The sequence below is a fragment of the Quercus suber genome, unplaced genomic scaffold (assembly GCF_002906115.3).
Source record: "Quercus suber isolate HL8 unplaced genomic scaffold, Cork oak 2.0 scaffold_282, whole genome shotgun sequence".
Lineage (NCBI taxonomy): Eukaryota > Viridiplantae > Streptophyta > Magnoliopsida > Fagales > Fagaceae > Quercus > Quercus suber.
Window position 1 is genome coordinate 584,839 of NW_027069738.1, and position 25,964 is coordinate 610,802.

Sequence of the window (25,964 nt, forward strand, 5' to 3'; positions counted from 1 at the left end):
GAAGACTTGGTTTTGGATTTTGATGATATGCGTGTGCATATATATAGAAGAATAGAATGTGTGAATATCTGGCATGGAGGAAATTGGCCGGGGTTGTGTGATAAGTATAAGCACTTGAAGGGTCACATGGACTTGTCTTCCAATTCATCATCAAGAATCGGGCAGTGATTGATACACTATATTTGTTGGTACAAGAAGGGACCCAGTTCAAATGAAAGATATGTGGATTAGAAAAAATTCTGACCTATTGGCTGACCTCTTATAAAGAGGACAGGTTTAGACATATATGTTTGTTATTTATAGGAAACAATATATAATTGGAACTGGATTAGTCTTGTGTATGATGGACCTTTTGGATAAACTATGACCTGCTTTTATGTGTGTGTGTGTGTTCTTTTATTTTTTTGGGTAGAGAACATTTGTAACATCATGCAAACCTAACTTACAAGTTTACCCAATACTAATGTTAATAAAGGCTCCTTGGAAATTTGATGTGTTATAGGACATCATGTTCTCTTTGGAACAAATTTCGATGTGTTAATCATTAAGTTTATGGAAAAGCAAAAGAATGAAAAATTATCTATAGCAGTAAAGATCCTAATTTTCTCAACAGAGTATACAATATACATAATACAAGACCCTAATTTTCTCAACATTCTAAATATAAGTAATGTTCTTGGGAGTGAATTTCCAACTTTATGAAACATGAGATTCTGCAGATATGTACACAAATCATTGTGGCTTGAGGTGAGGAGGAGAAACGTACTCAATAACATGTCACCGAATTTTTGGTGTCTCAGTACAGTAACTTCCAGGACAAACCCCTTTGACAAGCACATGAAGTATGTCCTACAAGTAGTTCAACTGCAACCCACACCATGTGAAGGACAATACATGACATTATAAGATATGAATTTTTTGCTAGCAACTGGCACAAAAATCATCAGTATACAAGTCAATTTGGGAGTTGACTATAAACAAAATTCTTCACCTTTTCTCCCTTGTTCCTTGACTGTTGTTATGGTCAAATTACAAAAGATTCAAAGTGAGAGTAACAACCTTAGCCTCATAAGATTTGGGTACATTGGACATCCACTTTGTAAGCCTTACAACTTATAAGGGTCCAATCTTTAAAAAAACGGCACATTTAACAATTTATACTAATTTATTTGTCTGCAAGTATTAAATATTATCCAGAAAGACATCATACTTACTAGTTACTACCCAAATTTGATCTGCTAACCAAGCTGAAACATTGAAAACAAAACTGAAACATATATGGTCAAGGGTTAAAGACATTTTGATTCCTTTTATTGTGTTGGTTTTGATTTGCATAAAAGGGGAAAAACTATAGTTTTTTACCTATAAAAAGTGAGGATTTAAAAAATTGTACATAAGTAAATAAGCTAAGTAGGCTCCACAAATAACTCTGTCCCTTTTACCTAATTAGTCTCAGTGGACAAATAAAATAGAAAATCAACAATAAAGAAATGAAGGAGAAAACGACCATGTGATAAATATTAAAAGAAAACTAGTCGCAGACTCGCACGTGATAATTTTTTAGATAAAATACTATTTTACTCCATAGAATTTATAAAAAGTTTTTAAAAAAGAAAAAAAAAATAGTTTTATCATATTTTTCATAATCTTGTCTATAACATTTTTTACCATTATCATATATTTATTGGTTGATGATTTGTATAAAATAGACATTAAATAAGAGGTAGAACTATTTAATAATTTTTTTTAAGTCATGGTGTATGAAGATTATGATTATATATATATATATATATATATATTCCCTAGTTAGAATTTGATTAGTTTTAAGTTACTATTTTGTATTATTTTATTTAATTGTTGATTTTATTGCACTATAAAGTTTTTAATATCCTCTGTATAGCTATCTCTATTTTATTTCTTACTCCTCTTTACCACCTTTTTATTTTCCAAATAATAGTTATTAATTAACGTTTGATTTCATTTCTTTTTTTCTTCCTTCATTATTCTTTATTACTTTGTATGTTCCCTTGTTAGTTGTAAATTTTATGGTTATCAATAAGAAATAGATATCATGAATGGCTTAAATAGTTATAGAAATAGTTACGTTAGTGGTATGTCAAAGGGGGTTTTTTTTTTTTTTTTCTTCTGAATTTTCAAGGAAATATGAAAGACATTTCTCTAGTTTGGTCTCAATCAATTAAGATATCCATAACATATTACGGAAGTAATAATGAGCCTTAAATTTTTTAATGTATGAAGTGGTTAGGTTAGTGGTATGTCAAAGGTTTTATAAAAAAATTTTAAAAATATTTCCAAGGAAATGTAAAAGGCCTTTTTTTGAAAAAAGAAATTGTGACTTTTTGAATTGTACAAATATGATTGTTTTAATCACCTTGTTTATAGATTTCATTATTAAGTTATAAACGTCTAAGTTAAAGTAGATGAATATATAAGCAAAAGTATATGTAAAGTTACAACTGCACAAGATAAATATGTATAGATATATATATATATATATATATTTTTTTTTTTTAATTATTCATGAGTCATTATTTCATTGTTTACTTATATATATCTAAATTAAAATATTATTTTGGAAAAAAATCTAAATTAAAATAGATGAATGTGTAAAACATTTTTAGTAGATTGTAATATAAAACATTTTTTTCTCAGTATTTTATGTAACTTTTCCCATAAGATCAATATTATTGGCATCCTTTAAAAATGATACATAATATTTTTGAGAAGAAGAAGAAGAAGAAACAGAGACTATGCTAACACATAATATAAAATTATTAAGTTTGCGTGATTTAAATATGTGGCAAAAAAAATATTAATGTATCTATGATAAAGTTTTTATCTAAATGATATATAGTAGTTCATATTTTTTTAGACTTAATTCAAAATGTTCATTCTCAATAACCTTTTCAAGTCTACAAATTGCTCAATCTATGGGCCTAGTCACATTCAAAGGGTGCTATCTAAATTATAAATTATATGACCCTTTATCACACAAATATATTGATTCCCCCAACGTACGGTAAAGGAAGGCAGATTTGTATTTAGCCATTTTCTTGATTTGTGCCGCATAATTTAACAATATGGAGGATGTGACTTGATTTAAATGTTAAATAAAATAAGATGAGAGAAAAAAAGAGTAAAAATAAACTATATAGCAATAAACATCAAATTATCCAAGGCATTCTATGTAATATAATAACATTATATTATTATATACTATATGCATAATGCAGTAGGATAATATTTAATCAAAGAAAATATAAAATATAACAACTTAAAACACAAAAATAAATTGCTTCAACCCAAAGTAGAATTCTAATTAACATAAAAATTCATCAACCAAAAGAATTAATGCAATGAAAAAAAAAATCAAACAAAAAATGAAAAAATTGAGAGAGAGAGAGAGAGAGAGAGAGAGAGAGAGAGAGAGAAGTAACCTTTTTTTGTGTGAGAAAATTATGCATAGAAAGAAAAGGAAAATGTCAAATTTATAGTAAGATGTTGAGAATAAGAAAGGTCAAAATACAGGAAGACAAAAAGGTAGAGAAAGAATGATATTAAGGTAGAAAGTAGTGGGGAGATGAAGAGGTAAAAGGGAGGAAGAGTTTTGGAAAATTAATAATAAAAATAATGGTTAAAAGATATTTTAATTTTTAAATAATTGAGTTTTTAAGTCACTTTAAATGAGAAAATATTAATATATATATATATATATATAACAAAAATTAGAAACAAAAAATGATGATGTGGCTGCTGATGTGGCTCTATGTGAGCGTAGCAACATTAAATGCTATGCTTCAGCTTTTAGTAATACTAGTCGCGGACCCACGCATTGCGCGTGATTATTTTTTTATGGGAGGTCTAATTGTTATCATTATTTTGTAATTTGAACTAACTTAATGAAGAGAAATGCATTTCATAATCATGTTCATTGCAAAATAATTTTTTTTATTATTGTAGAATTGTTTTATTTAAATTTTGAAACCTTAATTCTACCATAGTTGTTTGACTAATTTGTACATCTCTAAGTCAATTGTACACATTTTGCATGCTACATGTAAACTCTATTTTCCATAAGGTTGAAATAATGTGGGAAACATTTGATTCTATGGAAGTTAAAAACTAAAATTCTTATATCTTGTCTTAATGTTGCCTCAATAATGTTAAATGAAATGTCAAAAATGGGATTTTGAAAATTTCCATTTTTTTTTCTATTATTATTGAAGAATATCTTCTTTTTAGTTTTGATAAGAAATATGGTTTTCCATATTAGAGTTTGATTAGTTTTAAATTTAAATTTTGTATGATTATATTTAATTATATGATTTAATTAAGTGAATGTAACAATTGATTTTATTGACATTCGTAAGATCATCTTTAATTAATTTTTTACTCCTTCTATCAAGCTCTTTGTTTTCCAAGTAATGGTTACTAATTGAAGTTTGATTTCTTGATGATAATTCTAATGTACTAAATATGCATCGTAACGTTTATTTATTTATTTATTTTTTCATTCCAATTTAGTGCCATTAACTTAGTGTATCCATAACTATTAGTTTGTTTATGCTACAATTGATTTTATTACACTATAAATTTTTTAATGTCCTCCATAAGGTCATCTATATATATTTTTTTAACTCCTCCCATCATGTACTCGCCGGCCTCTTTATTTTCTAAATAACAGTTACAAATTGATGTTTAATTTCTTTTATTGTTCTTTCTTTCTCTACACTTTAATATTACCTATAAATCTCTCTCTTTTTGTTTATTCGTTGGCATCCTATTGTTTTCCCAAATTTGATAATAATTCTAATGTACTAAATATGCATTATAATGTTTAATTTTTTTTTTCATTCCATTTTGCTGCCATTAAATTAGTATAGCCATCACTATTAGTTTTTTCAGTTATGTTTGGTTTGATATTCTATTATTATTATTATTATTATTATTATTATTATTAATTTAGTGTTTCTAAATTGGTATTTGAATTAAATTAGTATAGCCATCACTATTAGTTTTTTCAGTTATGTTTGGTTTGATATTCTATTATTATTATTATTATTATTATTATTATTATTAATTTAGTGTTTCTAAATTGGTATTTGTTTTGCATTTCATTTTTCCATTGTAAGATTTCATGGGAAGACTTTACAAGAACAATTTTTATTTATTTGAATTTAAGTAAAATATTAAATGTTTAATTTTTTTTTAAATGAGACAAAATATAAATAATTTAATGGTATGGATTATGGAGGATGTTGCTGAATTTAAATGTTGAATAAAATAAAATGAAAGAGATAATGACTCTCTATCTCCACTATCTCTCTCTCCTAATTTGATTGTAGGTTTTAAACTTTCAATTTGGATAATAATTTGTTGCTCATGATTTAATTTATTAGGAATTGATTGCAACCGACAATTTTAGTGTTTTTCTTCCTTTGGGTGAGCTTCCAAACTGGCTTGAGTACAAGAGTGAGGGATCAATTTTATATTTTGTGTGCACACGCTAGTAAAGCAAAAGATTCGAGGATGGTCTTTATGTGCGATATTTGCAAGAAGCTTTCATGATATGAATGGATTCACTATAATCTATGAATTAAAAAATTATACCAAGAAAATCACATGGTAATATCGACAAAAGAATTGTCTTACATGTTAGGAATATCTATGGTTGCACTCTATTGGAAGCCGGAGATGAAATGGAGTATTCAATAATACATAATGAGTAGTGGTTTCCAAGTGAAGAAGTTTGGGGTCAACCTGATTTATGACAATGATGAAAAGAATTACCTATCCTATTTTGAACCAATAATTGAAAATGCATGTCTTCCTTGCAATGATGATTATATAGTATTTTATATTACAATAAGATAATATTTTACAATCATATAAGAATTAAAAAGATAACAGCAGAAAACATAGAACCAAATCGTATCAATTTAAAGTAGAATTGTAAAGAATACAAGAGTTCAAAATTAAAAAATACACCAAAAACTGAGAGAGAGAGAGAAAACTTTTTCTTTGTGGAAAAACAGAAAATTATGCAAGGAATGATTGAGAGAACAACAAATTTATAGCAAGAGGTTAAGAATAAAAAGAGTCAAAAATAAAAGAAGATAAAGGGGTAGGGGAATAGTGATATTAAGTTAGAGAATAGTGAGGATATGAAAAGTTAAAATGGAATGAGAAAAGTTGAAGAAAGTATAATAATAAATAAGAATAATTAAAAATAAGATTAATATGATATTTTGATTTTAATAAAATTGAGTTATTAATTCATCTTAAATGTTAAACAATTATATGAAAAATTGAAAAAAAAAAAGATGATGACATGGCTGCTGATGTGGCTCAACACAATCATATAAGAATTAAAAAGATAACAACAGAAAACATAGAACCAAATCGTATCAATTTAAAGTAGAATTGTAAAGAATACAAAAGTTCAAAATTAAAAAATACACCAAAAACTGAGAGAGAGAGAGAGAAAACTTTTTCTTTGTGGAAAAACAGAAAATTATGCAAGGAATGATTGAGAGAACAACAAATTTATAGCAAGAGGTTAAGAATAAAAAGAGTCAAAAATAAAAGAAGATAAAGGGATAGGGGAATAGTGATATTAAGTTAGAGAATAGTGGGGATATGAAAAGTTAAAATGGAATGAGAAAAGTTGAAAAAAGTATAATAATAAATAAGAATAATTAAAAATAAGATTAATATGATATTTTGATTTTAATAAAATTGAGTTATTAATTCACCTTAAATTTTAAACAATTATATGAAAAATTGAAAAGAAAAAAGATGATGACATGGCTGCTGATGTGGCTCAACGGGAGCGTAGCAACATTAATTACTACGCTTCAGCTTTTAGTAATATATAGATATAGATGTATATGATCATTTGATTATTGAAAACTAAGCCTTGCATGCATTATTAGTCTTTGCTGGACTTGACTGCAGTATGCGTGTTTCATAGAAAATGATGAAAAAATAAATTAAACAAAAAGGACTAGAAATATCATCAAACCAAAAGAGGAAAATTTTCAATCAAATGTGTTCACAGTTTCACATTTTTTCTGAAGAATGTGAGAGGAACTGCAATAATTCCATTAGTAAATGGACATTCCTCATCTCTTCTTCTGCCTAAAAGAAATAAAGAATTTACATGGATTTACAAAATTGTTTCTGCGGTTTTATCTTAGTGGCGCCATATCACAGTTCATATAAGCGAGAAGTGAGATCAATGAAGATCTCTTCACTGCAGGGGATTGTGAGACCACCCATTGGATGATCGAATCCAAATTCTTCCTCAGCTTTACATAGCAATTCTTGAAATGAAGGCTGGTTCAAAAATGTTAAAGGAATTATGAAGCGCCTCCTTTCACTCTCTCTTACATATATTGTAATGTAGCCTTTTGGAACATCTATAGATGGCGAAGATACTTTCTTTCCAAATGAGTTTGATCGTCAGAGAATGTGCTCAGCATGCATAATACTGGGAAAACGAATAGCCATGGATATCCGGCTGTACAGTATTTCTTAGAAAACTGAAAGTAAGGGTTTGATATCAGATGGTGTGAGGACTTGTTTTGGCTTGGATTTTATGTTTGCGTGTATATATAGACGAATGGTGTGTGTGAAAATTTCTGTTGTGTGGAATGTGTGGTGCAGAGGCAAAATTGGCTGGGGTTCCGTTAGAGATATAAGCATTTGAAGGATCACATGGACCTGTCTTCCAACTCATCAATCAAGAACTTGGTAGTGATTGAGACCTTATATTTGTAATACATTATGCACTAGCATGTCCAAGACAACAGCCAGCTACAAGGGGACCCCATTGATATGAAAGATACATGGATTGGAGAAAACTCTGAAGTCTGAACTACTAGCTGATCTATTGCAGTAGGACAGGTTTAGACACATATGTCGAATAGTTTTTGACAACATATTTGAAACTGGATCAGCCTCTTGTATGATAGGGTTTATGGACAAACAATTAGCTATAATTAAGATATCCTTATCTTTTTATTTTTTGGCAGACAACATTTGTAACATAATGCAAATTTTATAACTTAACAACAAGTATAGTCTCATCTATTTGCATCAAATAGGACCATTAATAAAGCCTCCCTGGCAGGGGATATTTGGGGACTAGCATAGTAAAGGGATAGAATATAGTAAGTTAACACGCGTTTGAAAGATAATTGCAAACTAGCATCTCGAGTTTTAGAAACTCGAGTTCCATATAAAACTCGAGGCTTAAAGACTTGCTTCCTACTTGCTGAGTTGGACACTATTATGCCACATAGATCTCGAGTCTTAAAGACTCGAGTTCTACAAAGCAAAACCGAGTCTTTAAGACTCGATTTTCTTCAGGAAATGCCACTGATCTCGAGTCTGTAAGACTTGATTTCTACCAGAATAAAATCTAAGTGTTTTATGTATCTGGTTTGGGGTTATGTGGAAATGAGGGTTAAAAAAAAAATTCACAGTGGATTGATGTGGTTTGATAATGAATAAATGGGAGCAGTAATATAAGATAGGAGAACTGCCAAATGTTTGTGAGTAAATATAGAAAGAGAGGGGCTGTGTCTTACTACTGACCTTAGTGCAAGACAGTGAGAGAGCTGAGTGAGAGGTCGCCGATGAGAGGAGATGAGAGTTTTCTGCCGCCGATGAGATGCGCTTGTCTCCGGTAGAGTGAAGGTTTGGGGTTTGTATGTTTGGGTGTGAAGGAGAGTAAGAGTGTTCTTGACGCTTAAGTGAGAGTGAGAAGTGAAATAAAAGTTGAGTTTGTGTTTTGTGTTTGAAATATGATCACAAATCGAGTATTAAAAACTTGATTTCAATGTGGCTCCACGTGGAAAAAAGTCCACGTCAGATGTTTGTAGCTCAGGATCTCAAGTATTAGAAACTAGATTTCTACCCGGAACTCAAGTTTTAAAAACTCAAGATGCTACTTTTCCACTTTGTTTTGAAACTGGGTAACTAACGAAATCCTTAGCAATCTAATGTTAAATGAAAAAAAAATTCCTCCCAGGCATATTCTTCTCATAATAGATTTTAAGAGTTAACCGTCAACCTCAATTTAATCTAAATCCTAGAAAAGAAAAAAAAAAAAAATTTGTCTGAATCAGTAAAAGACCAAGATTTGCTCCAACTGAGTATAAGGCATTCATTTATGTTTACAAATGAAAGTAAAATTTCCAACAGTAAGAAACATGAGAATCTGCAGACTGCAAATATGTACATTGATCATCATGGCTTAAGGTGAGGAAGGAAAACATACTCAATAATATGTCTTCAACCTAGCTCGCCAACTTTTAGCTGCCTTAGTACAATGACTTCTGGGACAAACCCCCATGAAGCGCACGTGAAGTATGTCCTACAAGTAGTTCAACTGGAACCTACCCTGTATCAAGGACTATTGCATTATAAGAGATGAAATTATTATTATTTTTTTTATAGGTAATAACAGCTTTATTGATAATAAAAGCACAATGAATTTATTGATAATAAAAGCACAATGAATTTACGATAGTAAACTCACTATACTGAAAAGAATAGAAACCAATCAAAAAGAAAGACTAATAGAATTAAGGAAGTCAAACAAAGAATGGCAACGCGTAAACCCTCAAATCCGGAACCACTCAAACAAAGTCCTGAGTAGCAAAGACTTCACACAGTCTACAAGTCTCTTAGTTTCCTCAAAAGTACGGGCATTGTGTTCCTTCCAAATTAACCACATAATACACACTGGAACCATATTCCACACTTTTGAAGTGTGACTCCCCAACCAATTCCACCATGCAGTAAGAAGAGAAACAACATTCTTCGGCGTCACCCACTGAACCCCAAACAAACGAAGGACTTCACTCCACAAAGTATAAGCATACTTACAATGGATCAATAAATGATCCACAGTTTTCTCTTCACATTGACAAAGGTAGCACCAATTCACAAGAGGTAACTTCTTCTTAACAAGGTTATCTATAGTAAGAAGCCCACCCCTAGTAGCTGTCCATAAGAAGAAAGCCACCCTTTTAGGTACCTTAACACACCAAATGCTCTTCCAAGGAAAAGACACCAACGGGGCAAGCGACCAACACAAGAATCATTAGTAGACATGTCATTTTGGGTGATGACTTTCAAAACAAATTTCAATCTCTCTTTTTACCTCGTTTTTTCCTTGAACTTTGGTATGATCTCTTATAAAATACCACAGTAAGGTGAATTAATTATTTTACCCAACACATGGGGTTTTTAACTTTTAAATGGGTTGTTGAGTTAAGACAATGTTCAAACTTCAAACTTAGGACCACCTGCTTTGAAACTATGATAAATTACTAGTTCTCTCAAAAGTTTAAGCTATTAGGAAATGGTGAATTCAATCATTTAACCATTATTCTAACAATCTCATTATCAAAGTGAGAAAGAGTAATAAGCTTAACCACATGAGATTTGAGTTCCTGATTAAGACATGTCATTTTGCAGTTTAGCATGCAGTGAAAAACCAAGCCAACTCAACTAGATGATTTCATAATTTGGGTTCAATTGAACTCTTTAAAAAAAAAAAATGAAAGAACAATCTTGAGTATGTAAAAGTACAATTCTTCCAATAAATCATTGAAAATGACCCTGGGATAAGAAAAGTTGCACAGATCACTATTATCCATAAAAAAACCTTGGCATGCTAAATCAAACAAAAAGGACAAGAAATATCACAAAAACTAAAGAGAATCCCTTTCAACAAAGAGTTGACTCGATTTTATATTTCTCAGGAGAATGTGAGAAGGACTACAGTATTTCTACTCATAACATCTTTACTGGAAGAACAATCGCCATCTCTACTTATGCCTAAAGAAAGAAAGAATTTACATAGATATACAAAATTTTTGCTACTCTTTTATCTTAGTGGCACCATATTACAATTCATGTAAGTGAGAAGTGAGATCAATGAAGATGTCTTCACTGCAGGGAATTGTTAGACCACCCATTGGATGATCATATCCAAATTCTTCCTCAGCCTTACTTAGCAATTCTAGAAATGAAGGCTGGTTCAAGAATGATATAGGAATTACAAAGCGCCTCTTTTCGCTCTCTCCAACATAAACTGCAATGTAGCCTTTTGGAACATCTATAGATATTGAAGCTACTTGCTTTCCAAATGAGTTTGAGCGTCGGAGAATGTGCTTAGCATGCATAATACCGGGCAAACGAATGGCCATGATAATCTATCTATATTATATTGCAGAGAAAGATGATGAAGATCACAAAGCAAAAGGGTGAAGAAATTAAGGATTTGATATCAGAGGATGTGAGGATTTGGTTCGTATTTGGATGACATGCATGAGTATATATATATATATATAGATTAGTACGTGTGAAAATCTCTGAAGTGTGGAATGAATGGTGTAGAGGCAATTGGCTGGTGTTGTGTGATAGACATAAGCACTTGAAGTGTCACATGGACATGTCTTCCAACTTATCATTTAGAACTTGGCTGTGATTGAGACTCTATATTTGTTGATACATGAAGGGACCCAATTCAAATCAAAGATATATATATTGGAAAAATTTTATCTATTGGCGGGCATCTTATTATAGAGGACAGGTTTAGACATATATGTATATTATTTATTTGAAACAACATATAATTGGAACTGGATTAGTCTCTTGTATGATGGGCCCTTTGGATAAACAATTTCAAGTTTTTAACATCGTAACATGAAATCTACAACAAGTGTAGCCATGAAGATTGTTAGTAAAGGCTCTTTAGAATTTTGATGTGTTTAGGACATATTTTCATGTACATTTCAGAACAAATTTTGTTGTGTTAACTTTTAACCTCAATAAATCTAAATTATGGATAGGCAAAAAAGAAAAGAAAAGAAAAGTGTTTGTACTCTGTAGCAGTAAAACCTTGATTTTGGGAACTGAGTATAAGATATGCACATGAGTCATGAGAATGAAATTTACAACTGTAAGAAACATTAGAATGTGCAGATATGTACTTGAATCATTGTGTCTTGAGGTGAGGAAGAGAAACATACTGAATAACGTGTCCTCAACCTAACTCATTGACTTTTTGGTGCCTTAGTACAATGACTTCCGGGACAAACCCCCATGAAGAGCACATGAAGTATGTCCTACAAGGTTTATTACCTTAGTTTTTGTCCCAAGTTCTCAAAACTTTTGTAAAGCTTTATTATTATTATTATTATTATTGGAATAATACTTTATACATATTAAAAGAAGAAAAACAAAATAATTAGAAATGCATGGAATTAGTACCACCTCCCTTCTATAACCTAAGGCAAAAATCCAGGATGGAGTTGATTTCATTCACTGTTACACAAACTGGACCATTTAGCAATATTGTGGCAAAAGTAGTTCCCTCTATAAGTGTGGCTTACAAAAGGGGGATTGGAGGATCCCAAGAGCTACATCTTGAGTAAGTAGAAATAGAAAGCATAAAATTCCAATGCATTTCAAATATGTTCATGGTTTGACTTGTAGTGCACAGTGCAAACCAAAAACTGGCTCAGTTTGATGATTTCATCATTTGGGTTCAATTGAACTCTTTGAAAAATTGAAAACATTCTTGAGTACATAAAAGAAAAGTGTTCCAATAAATCGAGGATGACTCAGAGATGAGAAAAGTTGCACAGATCACTGTTATCCATAGAAACATCATGCCTAGTTAAATCAACTAAAAGGGACTAGAAATATCACAGAATCAAAAGAGGATCAATTTCAACTAATAGGTGTCTCAATTTTACATTTCTTGGGAGAATGTGAAAGGGAATGCAGTAATTCTATCTGTAACATCTTTAATGGATAGGCAATCCCCATCTCTTCAGCCTATAAGAAATAAAGAATTTACATGTATTTACAAAATTGCTTCTACTGTTTTGTCTTAGTGGCGCCATATCACAATTCATGTAAGCGAGAAGTAAAATCAATGAAAATGTCTTCACTGCAAGGAATTGTAAGACCACCCATTGGATGATCATACCCAAATTCTTCCTCAGCCTTACTTAGCAATTCTAAAAACGAAGGCTGGTTCAAGAATGATATAGGAATTATGAAGCGCCTCTTTTCACTCTCTCCAACATATACTGCAATGTTGCCTTTTGGAACATCTATAGATGTTGAAGCAACTTGCTTTCCAGATGAATTTGATCGCCGGAGAATGTTCTTAGCATTTATGATACGAGGCAAATGAATGGCCATAGCAATCTATCTATGAAGTATTGCTGAGAAAGATTATTAAGATCACAAACAAAAGGGAGAAGAAAGTAAGGATTTGGTATCAGAGGATGTGAAGACTTGGTTTTGGATTTTGATGATATGTGTGTGCATATATATAGATGAATAGAATGTGTGAAAAACTGGCAAAGAGGAAGTTGGCTGGGGTTGTGTGATAGACATAAGCATTTGAGGACCTGTCTTCCAATTCATCATCAAGAACTTGGCAGTGATTGAGACAGTACAATTGATGGTACAAGAAGGGACCCAGTTCAAGTGAAAGACATGTGGATTAGAGAAATTCCAACCTATTGGCTGATCTCTTATAACAAAGGACAGGTTTAGACAGGTATGTCTATTACTTATAGGAAACAACATAGAACTGGATTAGCCTCTTGTATGATGAGCCTTTTGGATAAACTATTACCTACATTTATGATTATATTGTGCAAACCTAACTAATGCTTTATCCATTACGAATGTTAATAATGGCTCCTTGGAATTTTGATGAGTTATAGGACACACTTAATGTGCTCTTCAAAACAAATTTTGATGAGTTAGTCATTGACATCAATGAAATCAAAATTATGGAAAAGCAAAAGACTTAAAGACCCTGATTTTCTCAACAGTCTACATAATATAAGTAATGTACTTGAGAATGAAATTTCCAACTGTTTGAAACATGAGAATATGCAGATATGTCAATTTGGGTGCTGACTACTGGCAAAACAAAATTCTTCACATTTTCTACCTTTTTTCCTTGACCATTATTAATTTATTATGGTCTCATTACAAAAGATTCAAAGTGAATGTAACTACCTTAGCCTCATGACACTTGGGTACATTAGTCATCCATTTTGTAACCCTAGAAATTTATACTAATTTATTTGTCCGCATGTGTTAAATAGTAACCAGAAAGACATTGCACTTCCCAAATTTGATCTTCTAACCAAGCTAAAATATTGAAAACGAAACGGAAATAGATATAATCTAGGGTTATAGACATTTTGATTTCCCTTACTTGTGTTGGTTTTGATTTTCATAAAATGGGCAAAAGTACGGTTTTACCAATAAAAAGTGAGGCTTTATATAGTTTTACATAAGTAAATAAGCTAAGTAGGCTCCACAAATAACCCCATTCCTCTCACTTAATTAGTCTCAGTGGACCAACAAAATGGAAAATCAAAAATAAATAAATGAAGGAGAAAATGACCATGTGAATATGTGACAAATATTATAAAAATATTTATGACCATATGATTATTGAAAACTAAGCCTTGCTTGGATTGTTAGTCTTTGGTAGGCTTGACTACAGTATACACGCAATTCGTAGGAAATGATGCAAAAATAAAGTAAACAAAAAGGACTAGAAATATCATTAAACCTATACTGGACAAATTTCAATCAAAATGTGTTCACAATTTCACAATTTTCTAAAGAATGTAAGAGGAACTGCAATAATTCTATTAGTAATTTTTTTAGTAAAAGGACATTCCTCAACTCTTCTTCTGCCTAAAAGAAATAAAGAATTTACATGGATTTACAAAATTGTTCTTCTGTTTTATCTTAGTGGCTCCGTATCACAATTCGTATAAGTGAGAAGTGAGATCAAAGAAGATCTCTTCGCTGCAGGGGATTGTGAGACCACCCATTGGATGATCAAATCCAAATTCTTCCTCAGCTTTACTTAGCAATTCTTGAAATGAAGGCTGGTTTAAAAATGATATAGGAATTACAAAGCGCCTCCTTTCACTCTCTCCAACATATATAGCAATGTAGCCTTTTGGAACATCTATAGATGGTGAAGACACTTTCTTTCCAAATGAGTTTGATCGTCGGAGAATTTGCTTAGCATGCATAATACCTGGCAAACGAATGGCCATGGATATCTGGTAGTATTTCTTAGAAAAAAGACAAGCTTCGCAAAAGAAAAGGGAGAAGAAAGTAAGGATTTGATATTAGATGATGTGAGGACTTGTTTTGGCTTTGGATGATATGTTTGCATGTATATATAGATAAATGGTGTGTGTGAACATTTTTGTTGTGGAATGAGTGGTGTAGAGGCAAGATTGGCTGCGATTCTGTCAGAAATATAAGCCTTTGAACGATCACATGGACCTGTCTTCCATTTCATGATCAAGAACTTGGTAGTGATTGAGACCTTATATTTGTAGAAACACATTATGCCCTAGCATTTCCAGTACAACCAGCTGCAAGGGGGCCCCATTGAAATGAAAGATATATGGATAGGAGAAAACTCTGAACTACCATTTGACCTACTGCAGGAGGACAAGATTAGACATATATGTCAAATATTTTTTGACTAACATAATTGGAACTGGATTAGTCACTTGTATCATGGGGCTTCTTGACATCTAGTAATAATTAAGATATATTTATCTTCTTCTTCATTAAATGGTGTGTGTGATCATTTCTGTTGTGTAAAATGAGTGGGGTTGCTGGGATTCTGTCAGAAATATAAGCATTTGAACGATCACATGGACCTGCCTTCAAACTCATCATCAAGAACTTGGTAGTGATTGAGACCTAATATTTCACATTATGCCCTAGCATCTCCAATGCAACAAGCTACAAGGGGGCCCCATTGATATGAAAGATATATGGATTGGAGAAAACTCTGAACTATTGTAGTAGGACGACAAGATTAGACATACATGTCGAATATTTTTTGACTACAACACAATTGGGACTGGATTAGTCTCTTGTATGATGGGGCTTCTGGACAAACATCTAGTTATAATTAAGATATATTTATATTCTTCTTCATTTTTGTTTTTTTGGTAGAGAACATCTGTAACATCATGCAAATCTTATATCTTTACAAATAGTATAGCCTCATCTATTTGCGCCAAATAGGAATATTGATAAATCCTCCCTGACATATATTTCTCATAACAGATTTTAAGAGTTAACCGTTATCTCAACTTAAATTAAATCCTATAAAAGAAAAAAGAAAAAAAATTGTCTGTATCACTATAGACCAAGATTTTCTCCAACAGAGTATATGACATTCATTTATGTATACAAATGAAAGTGAAATTTCTAACAGTAAGAAACATGAGAATCTACGGACTGCAGATATGTACATTGATCATCATGGCTTATGGTGAGGAAGGAAAATATACTCAATAATATGTCCTCAACCTAACTCGCCGACTTTTTGCTGCCTCAGTACAATGACACTTGAGACAAAACCCCATGAAGAGCACATGAAGCATGTCCTACAAGTAGATCAACTGCAACCTACCCTGTATCAAGGACTATTGCATTGTAAGAGACAATTATTGCGAGCAAGCAACACAAGAATCATCAGTATACATAATACATGTCATTTTGGGTAGTGACTAGAAAACAAATTTCATCTCTTTTTTACCTCATATTTCCTTGAACTTTGCTATGATCTCTTTTAAATTACAGATGTTAGGTGAATTCAATCATTTAACCTAACACATGGGATTTTTAACTTTTTTAAATGGGAGGCAGTGTTGAGACAATGTTCAAATTCAGGACCATTTACTTTGATTACACGATCAATTACCGGTTGTCCTAGAAGCTCAAGCTATTAAGAAATGATGAATTTAATCCTTTAAGCATTATTCTAACAATCTCATTATCAAAGAAGAAAGGAACAAGCAGACCCTCAAGAGATTTGAGTTAATGGTTAAGAGATGTCAATTTTTGGTTTCACATGCTGTGCAAACCAAAATCAGCTCAGCTAGATGATTTCATTATTTGGTTTCAATTGAAATCTTTGAACATTGGAAGAACATTCTTGAATACATTAAAAAAAAAAAATTGTTCCAATAGATCATTGAGGATGACTTTCAGATGAGAAAAGTTGCATAGATCACTATTATCCATAGAAACATCATACCAAGTTAAATTAAATTAAAGGGAGTAGAAATATCATAGTCTAAAGAGAATAATTGCACAGATCACTATTACCCATAGAAATCCTTGGCATGTTAAATCAAATTAAAAGGACAAGAAATATCATAAAACCAAAGAGAATCCCTTTCAACAAAAAGTTGACTCAAATTTACATTTCTTTGGAGAATGTGAGAAGGGCTACAGTAATTTAATTGTAACATCTTTAGTGGATGGACAATCCCCATCTCTTCTTCTGCCCAAAGAAAGAAAGAATTTACATAGATATACAAAATTGTCACTACTGTTTCATCTTAGAGGCACCATATCACAATTCATGTAAGCGAGAAGTGAGATCAATGAAGATGTCTTCACTGCAAGGAATTGTGAGACCACCCATTGGATGATCATACCCAAATTCTTCCTCAGCCTTACTTAGCAATTCTAGAAATGAAGGCTGGTTCAAGAATGATATAGGAATTACAAAGCGCCTCATTTCGCTCTCTCCAACATAAACTGCAATGTAGCCTTTTGGAACATCTATAGATGTTGAAGCTAATTGCTTTTTGAATGAGTTGGAGCGTCGAAGAATGTGCTTAGCATGCATAATACCGGGCAAACGAATGGCCATGGCAATCTATCTATTTTATATTGCTGAGAAAGATAATGAAGATCACAAAGCAAAGGGCAAAGAAATTAAGAACTTGATATCAAGGGATGTGAGGATTTGGTTTGGTTATGGATAATATGCGTGTGCATATATATAGATTAATAATGAGTGTGAAAATCTCTGAAGTGTGGAATGAATGGTGTAGAAGCAATTGGTTGGTGTTGTGTGATAGACATAGGCACTTAAAGTGTCACATGGATATGTCTTCCAACTCATCATTTAGAACTTGGCTGTGAATGAGACTATATTTTTTGGTACATGAAGGGACCCAATTCGAATGATATATGTATTGGAAAGTTTTTACCTATTGGCTGACTTTTTATAATATAGGACAGGTTTAGACATATATGTCTATTATTTATATGAAACAACATATGACTAGAACTGGATTAGTCTCTTGTATGATGGGCCCTTTGGATAAACAATTTGTAACATCATAACTTGCAAATTTACAACTAGTGTAGCCATGAAGATTGTTAATAAAGGCACTTTACAATTTTGATGTGTTAATGGACATATTTTCAGGTACCCTTCAAAACAAATTTCCTTAATAAATCCAAATGATGGAAAGAAAAAGAAAGAAAAGTTATCTGTAGCAATAAAACCCTGATTTTTGGAACAGCGTATATTATATGTAGATGATAATGAAATTTCCAACTGTAAGAAACATTAGAATGTGCAGATATGTAGATCAATCATTGTGGCTTGAGGTGAGGAAGAGAAACGTCCTGAATAACATGTCTTCAACCTAACTCATCGACTTTTTGGTGCCTCAGTACAATGACTTCTGGGACAAACTCTCATGAAGAGCACATGAAGTATGCCCTACAAGTAGTTCAACTATTCAAGTCCAACCCACCCCGTATCAAGTATTGAGCCTCTTTTTATTCTTTTTTCTTTTTTTTTTCTTTTTTTTTTAAAATTTAATTTAATTTAATTTTTTTATGATCATCTAGTATTGAGCCTTGTTTAGCCCAAGCTCATTAGGGTTTATTTACTTGTTTGTTTTAAACTTTTTTTATTTTTTTTATTTTTTTATGATACTTTATATTAAATATATATATATATTAATTTAAATGATAAAATTCATAATTTCCTATTGGCTTAAGTTTTAACCAAATTTTTCCGCCAAAAAGAAAAAAAAAAAATTAGACTTACTTATGAGCTTCAGTTAGCTTAACCGTCTTCAAATAAGAGATTTTAGGGTTTAATTCCTGCCTACAACTTACCTCTCATTTTATGATTAAACTTAATTTTTAGCCTTTTAGGACAATTTGTAATTTATAATATTAAAAATAGAAATGTAACTAAATTACAAATGTGGGCATAGTATTCTCATTAGACTTATTAAACTTGCATTTAGTTAAAAAAAAAAAAAAAAAACCAATAAGAAATTATGCATCTACACAAGGGTGAGAGATAAGGGCTTGGTTGTGAGCTATTCTTCCTCAGTCTACCATGGCTATGGAAACCTATTGAAGCAAGTGTCTCAAAGGTGTTTGAAGTTTCTTTCAACAAGTTGTTTGGAAGATTTCATTTTGGTGAAGTTGGGTTTTGTAAAACTCATTGAGGTAAAGAAGTATTTTTTTCAAACTTTGTTGTGTAAGCTCATGTTGTGTGATAAACTTTGAGTAGAAGACCATTGTAACTTGTTGATTATAGTGGATTATTTAAAGCTTGACTCGTGAATTTGGGCTTAGTGTTGAATGGAAACACATAAATCTTGTGTGCATTATGTATGCCTTCTATGTGTTTGATGATTTTTCTCTTAGATTCTATATACATATCTTGCTGGTTTAGCCTTTATATATTTTTTTGTTGGAATGCAATAGTCCTTGATTGGGAAAAACTACCCACTTCTTGGTGAGCGCAAAGTCTCACTCTCAACCAAGAATGAATTTCAGCCACAACAAGAAGTGGGAGCAAGTTCTTAACCAAGTGTGAATATCAGCCACAACAAATATGAAGACTAAACCAGCAAGATATGTATATAGAAAAAGAAAAAAAAGGAAAAAAAAAAAGACTATTAAATTGATAAGAAATGATATTATTTCAATTGACTAACAGAAGAATCATCAGCAGACATGTCATTTTGGGTGCTGACTAGCAGCCAAAAAGACATCATCTTTTTTTAGCCCATCTTTTTAATTAACCACTGGTATTATTAATTAATTTCGTCAAAATAATATTTTGATTTCAAAATGCTCCAACAATCTCATTATCAAAGCAAGAAAGAGTAAAATGAGCCTCATGTGATTTGAGTTCATGGTCAAGACCAGCTCAACTAGAGAATTTCATCATATGGTTCAATTGATCTCCTTGAGCAATGGAAGATCATTCTTGAGTACTTAAAAGAAAAAATTGTTCCAATAAATCATTGAAGATGACCCTGGGATAGGAAAATTTGCACAGATCTCTATTACCCATATAAAACCTTGGCATGTTAAACCAAATAAAAAAGACAATTATTACCATAAAAACTAAAGAGGATTACTTTCAACAAAAATTTAACTCAATTTTACATTTCTCCAAAGAATATGAGAGGGACTATGGTATTTCTACTTGTAACATCTTTAGTGGATGGACATTCCCCATCTCTTCTTTTGCCAAAAGAAAGAGAGAATTTTTCATAGATATACAAAATTGTCACAGCTGTTTTATCTTAGTGGCGCCATATCACAATTCATGTAAGCGAGAAGCGATATCATTGAAGATGTCTTCACTGCAGGGAATTGTGAGACCACCCATTGGATGATCAAATCCAAATTCTTCCTCAGCTCTACTTAGCAATTCTTGAAATGAAGGCTGGTTCAAAAATGATATGGGAATTACAAAGCGCCTCCTTTCACACTCTCCAACATATATTGCAATATAGCCTTTTGGAACATCTCTAGATGTTGAAGCTACTTGCTTTTTCAAATGAGTTTGGTCGTCGGAGAATGTTCTTAGTATGCATAATACTGGGCAATCGAATAACCATGGCTATCTAACTAGTATGAAATGTTTCTGGAAAGGTGATGAAGATCAAAAAACAACGAGAGAGGAAAGTTAGGAATTGATATCAGAGGATGAGTGGACTTGTTTTGGCTTTGGTGGGATGATATGAGTGTGCTATATATAAGTGACTAGTATACGCAAAAATCTCTGAAATGTGCACTGGATGACATAGAGACAACTGGCTGGGGTTGTGTGAGAGACATAAGCACTTGAAGAGTCACATGATCTGTTTTCCAACTTAATCATCAATAACTTGACAGTGATTGAGACTCTACATTTGTTGATACAAGAAGGGACCCATTTCAAATGAAAGATATATGGTTGGAGAAAATTCAAACCAATTGGCTGACCTCTAATAATAGAGGACAGGTTTAGACATATATGTCAATTATTTATAGGTGACAATAAATAGTTGGAACTGGATTACTACTGGATTAGTAGTCTCTGGTATGATGGGAGTTTTGGATAAAGTATTACCTTTATTTAGGAATCAATGAAAACTAAGCCATATCTTTTCAATTGCTGAGTAAGAATGTTAATAAAGATGCCTTGAAATTTTGATGTCAGGACATACTTCATGTGCTCTACAGAACAAATTTTGATGTGTCAACAGTTAACATTTAACCGTTACCCTCAATGAAATTTAAATCATGGAAAAGAAAAAAGAAAAATGGAGTTCTCTGCAGCAATAAAGACCGTGATATTCTCAGCCGAGTATATGTAAGTTATGTACTTTAGAATGACACTCAACTGTACGAAGCATTAGAATCTGCAGATAATGCACATGCATATTTGTGGCTTGAGTTGAGGAGCAACATAATCAATGACATGTCCTCAACCAAACTCACCCTTTTTTTGGCGCCTCAGTACAATGACTTCTGAGACAAACCCTCATGAAGAGCACATGAAATATGTCCTACAAGTTGTTCAACTGCAACCCATCCCATAGAAATGAAATTATTACAAGAGGCAGGCACAAAATACATCAGTGGTCATGTCTTTTTGAGTGCTCACTACCTACAAAAAAAAATTGTTCCCTTTTTCTCCTGTATTTCCTTCACCTTTGTTATGGAGATTCAAAGTGACAGAGTGTAAAAACTTTAGTTTCATGAGATTTGGACGCATGTGGTCATCCACTTTGTAAGAGTTATAAGGGTCTCTACTTTAGCAAAACTGCACATACACATTTTTACTTATTGTTTGTTCCAAATGTGTTTTACCCAGATAGATACCATACTTTCCAAAGTCAATCTGTTAACCAAGCTGAAACGTTGGTAACAAAAAAGAAACAGATATGATAAAGGGTTAAAAACATTTTGGTTCCTCTTAATTAGTCTCGGTGAATGGGGAAAATGGAAAATCAACTATAGAAAAGGCAAAAAGACCATCTGATTAATATTAAAAAGATGAATATGACCACATGGTTATTGAAAACTAAGCCTTGCTCAAATTAATAGCCTTTGGTAGACTTGACTGGCAGTTTGCACCTTTGGTAGAAAATGATGAAAAAATAAATTAAACAAAAGGGACTAGAAATATCATAAAACCTAAAAAAGATTAGTTTCAATTAAAATGTGTTCCCAGTTTTACATTTTCTGAAGAATGTTGGAGGAACTGCAATAATTTGATTAGTAATATATTTGGTGGATGGACAATCCTCATCTCTTCTTCTGCCTAAAAGAAATAAAGAATTTACATGGATTAACAAAATCGTTTCTACTGTTTTAGCTATGAGGAACCATCTCACAATTCATATAAGCGAGAGGTGAGATTGATGAAGATGTCTTCACTGCAGGGAATTGTAAGACCACCCATTGAATGATCAAATCCAAATTCTTCCTCAGCTTTACTTAGCAATTCTTGAAATGAAGGCTGGTTCAAAAATGATATAGGAATTACAAAGCGCCTCCTTTCACTCTCTCCTACATATATTGCAATATAGCCTTTTGGAACATCTATAGATGTTGAAGCTACTTGCTTTCCAAATGAGTTTGATCGTCGGAGAATGTGCTTAGCATGCATAATACCGAGCAAATGAATGGCCATTGATATCTGGCTATAGAGTACTGCTGAGAAAAATGATGAAGTTCGCAAAAGAAAAGGGAGAAGAATTTAAGGATTTGATATCAGAGGATGTGAGGACTTGGCTTGGTTTTTGATAATATGCTTTCATCTATATATAGATGAATGGCGTGTGAAAATTTATGTTATGTGGATTGTGAAATAAGTGATGTAGAGGCAAATTGGCTGGGGTTTTTCCAAAGAGATAAACATTTGAAGGATCGCATGGACCTGTCCTCCAACTCATTATCAAGAAGTTGGTAGTGATTAAAACCTTTTATTTTTTGAATGAGTTATACGTCCAAGCATTTCCTGGACAAAAAGCAGCAGCAAGGGGACCATTTCGAGATGAAAGATACATGGATTGGATAAAGCTTTGAACTACCAGCAGACCTCTTTCAATAGGAGGACAGGATTAGACATATATGTCGAATATTTCTTGCCAATATTTGGAACTAAATTATCCTCTTGTATGATGGGGATTTTGGACAAAAAATTAACTATAATTAAGATATCTTCTTCTTTTTTTGTTTTTTTTTTTTGGGGGGGAGGGGGAGGGGGGTTGTGGGGTGTTAGAGAACATCTACAACATCATGCTGATGACTTAAATGTTAACCTTAATGCAGTCTAAATCCTAAAAAAGAAAAGGGAAGCAATAAAATTTACATGTTAGATAAGACACTTATTTTCTCTAATGGAGGATAAGACATTTATTCATGTTATAAAACTGAGAGTGAAATTTCCAACAATAAGCAACATGAGAATCTGCAGGTATGCACATGGATCATCTGGCTTAGGGTGAGGAAAATAAATTGTACTAACATGTCCTTAACCTTACTCACCTACTTTTTTGGTGCCTCGGTACAATGACTTGCAGGACAAAGCCCCATGAAGAGCACATGAAGTATGTCCTACAAGTAGTTCAACTGCAACCCATAGCATTTCAAGGACTATATATGGCAGTCTAAGAGATGAAATTATTGCAAGCAGTTGGCACGAAAATAATCAGTAGAGAAGTCATTTTGGATGCTAACAACTGGCAAAACACATTTCTTCTCTTTTTCTCCATTATTTCCATGACCTTTGTTATGGTCTCATTATTAAAGATATAAAGTAACAGAGTGTAACAACCTTAGTCTCATGAGATTTGTGATTTGGGTATATGTGTTCATACACTTTGTAAGCCTTATAGGGTCCCTTCTATTGAAAAGTTGCACATCTAAATTGAAACTAATATTTTGTCTGCATTGTTAAATATTAGTTAGATAGAAATCATACTTCTTAAAGTCAATCTTCTAACCAAGCTAAACATTGGAAATGAAACAGAAAAAGAAATGATAAATGGATAAAGACATTTTGGTTCCTCTTACCAAATTATTCTCAGTGAATGGGAAAATTGGAAAGTTGTATATGACCTCGTGGTTTTTGAAAACTAAGCCTTGCTTGAATTGTTAGCCTTTGATAGAATTTTGTTTTTGATAATTTGACAGTTGAGAGCAGGGGGATTTGAACCCTAAATGTCCCCTTTGAAAACACCAAGAGGTGCCAACCAATTGACTTATAAGGCTCTTGGCAGCCTTTGGTGGGTTTGATTGGAAGTATTCAGTTTTTATAGAAACGATGCAAAAAATAAATTAAACAAAAGTGACTAGAAATATTATAAAATCTAAAGAGGATAAATTTTAACCAAAATGTGTTCACAGTTTTACATTTTTCTGAAGAATTTTGGAGGAACTGCAATAATTCTATTAGTAATATTTTTGGAGGATGGATAATCCCCATCTCTTCTCTGGCTTAAAAGAAAGAAAGAATTTACATGGATTAACAAAATTGTTTCTGCCGTTTTAGCTAAATGGAACCATCTCACAATTCATATAAGTGAGAGGTGAGATTGATAAAGATGTCTTCGCTGCAGGGAATTGTGAGACCACCCATTGGATGATCAAATCCAAATTCTTCCTCAGCTTTACTTAACAATTCTTGAAATGAAGGCTGGTTCAAAAATGATATAGGAATTACAAAGCGCCTCCTTTCACCCTCTCCAACATATATTGCAATGTAGCCTTTTGGAACATCTATGGATGTAGAAGCTACTTGCTTTCCAAATGAGTTTGATCGTCGCAAAATGTGCTTAGCATGCATAATACTGAGCAAACGAATGGCCATGGATATCTGGATATATAATATTGCTGAGAAAATTGATGAAGTACACAAAAGGAAAGAGAGAAGAAAGTAAGAATTTGATATCAAAGGATGTGAGGGCTTGTTTTGGATATGGATGATATGTTTGCGTGTATATATAGATGAATGGTGTGTGTGAATATTTCTCTTATGTGGAATGAGTGGTGTAGAGGGAAAATTGTCTGGGGATCTGTCAGAGTCATAAGCATTTAAAGGATCACATGGACCTGTCTTCCAACAAATCATCAAGAAATTGGTAGTGATTGAGACCCTATATTTTCGGAATATAATATGCCCTAGCATTTCCAAGACAACAACATGCTTCAATGTGACCCCATTGATATGAAAGATACATGAATTGGAGAGAACTCTGAATTACCAGCTGACCTCTTGCAATAGAAGGACAAGCTTAGACATATATGCTGATTACGTCTAGAAAATAACATATAGTTGGAACTGGATTAGTCTCTTGTATGATGGGGATTTTAGATGAGAAATTAGCTATGTTTAAGATCTTTTCCAAATCCTTTTTGGTAGGAAACATCTGTAACATCATGCAAACCTTACTCAGAATTTTACAATAAGTATAGTGTCTTGTATTTGAGCCAAATACAAATATTGATAAAGTCTCCCTGGCATGGCATATTTTTTCCGAGAACAAATTTTGATGAGTTAACCATTAACCTCAATGCAATCAAAATTTAAGAATGAAAAGATATCTGTATCAGTAATGACCCTGATTTTCTCCAACAGAGTACAAGACATTCATTTATGTTTAAAAATGAAAGTGGTCCAACAGTAGGAAACATGAGAATATCTATAGATTTTTACATGGACCATCATGGTTTAAGGTGAGGAAGAGAAACGTACAAAATAACATGTCCTCAGAATAACTCAC

At 32.3% G+C, this 25,964-nt stretch overlaps 5 protein-coding genes and 2 pseudogenes across 5 annotated transcripts; all 7 read right to left on the reverse strand.

Moving 5' to 3' along the window:
- Window positions 1–7,230: 7,230 nt before the first annotated feature.
- Window positions 7,231–7,533, reverse strand: LOC111994739 (auxin-responsive protein SAUR23-like; annotated as a pseudogene).
- Window positions 7,534–10,943: 3,410 nt separating this feature from the next.
- Window positions 10,944–11,246, reverse strand: LOC111994738 (auxin-induced protein 15A). Its single transcript, XM_024026619.1, has one exon. The coding sequence runs from the start codon at window positions 11,244–11,246 to the stop codon at window positions 10,944–10,946; it is 303 nt and encodes a 100-aa protein (XP_023882387.1).
- A 1,609-nt stretch (window positions 11,247–12,855) lies between these two features.
- On the reverse strand, window positions 12,856–13,254 carry LOC111994737 (auxin-responsive protein SAUR21). The gene has a single exon (XM_024026618.2). The coding sequence runs from the start codon at window positions 13,252–13,254 to the stop codon at window positions 12,952–12,954; it is 303 nt and encodes a 100-aa protein (XP_023882386.1). The 3' UTR covers window positions 12,856–12,951.
- A 1,448-nt stretch (window positions 13,255–14,702) lies between these two features.
- Window positions 14,703–15,319, reverse strand: LOC111994736 (auxin-induced protein 15A). Its single transcript, XM_024026617.2, has one exon. It carries the CDS (start codon window positions 15,150–15,152, stop codon window positions 14,850–14,852), a length of 303 nt encoding a protein of 100 aa, XP_023882385.1. The 5' UTR covers window positions 15,153–15,319; the 3' UTR covers window positions 14,703–14,849.
- Window positions 15,320–17,283: 1,964 nt separating this feature from the next.
- On the reverse strand, window positions 17,284–18,038 carry LOC111994734 (auxin-induced protein 15A). The gene has a single exon (XM_024026613.2). The coding sequence runs from the start codon at window positions 17,786–17,788 to the stop codon at window positions 17,486–17,488; it is 303 nt and encodes a 100-aa protein (XP_023882381.1). The 5' UTR covers window positions 17,789–18,038; the 3' UTR covers window positions 17,284–17,485.
- A 2,279-nt stretch (window positions 18,039–20,317) lies between these two features.
- On the reverse strand, window positions 20,318–21,043 carry LOC111994733 (auxin-induced protein 15A-like; annotated as a pseudogene).
- Window positions 21,044–22,567: 1,524 nt separating this feature from the next.
- Window positions 22,568–25,139, reverse strand: LOC111994735 (uncharacterized). Its single transcript, XM_024026614.2, has 3 exons — window positions 24,796–25,139; window positions 23,297–23,340; window positions 22,568–22,876 (listed from the first exon to the last, which is right to left on the reverse strand). The coding sequence occupies exons 1-3, from the start codon at window positions 25,049–25,051 to the stop codon at window positions 22,568–22,570; spliced, it is 609 nt and encodes a 202-aa protein (XP_023882382.1). The 5' UTR covers window positions 25,052–25,139.
- Window positions 25,140–25,964: the final 825 nt, after the last annotated feature.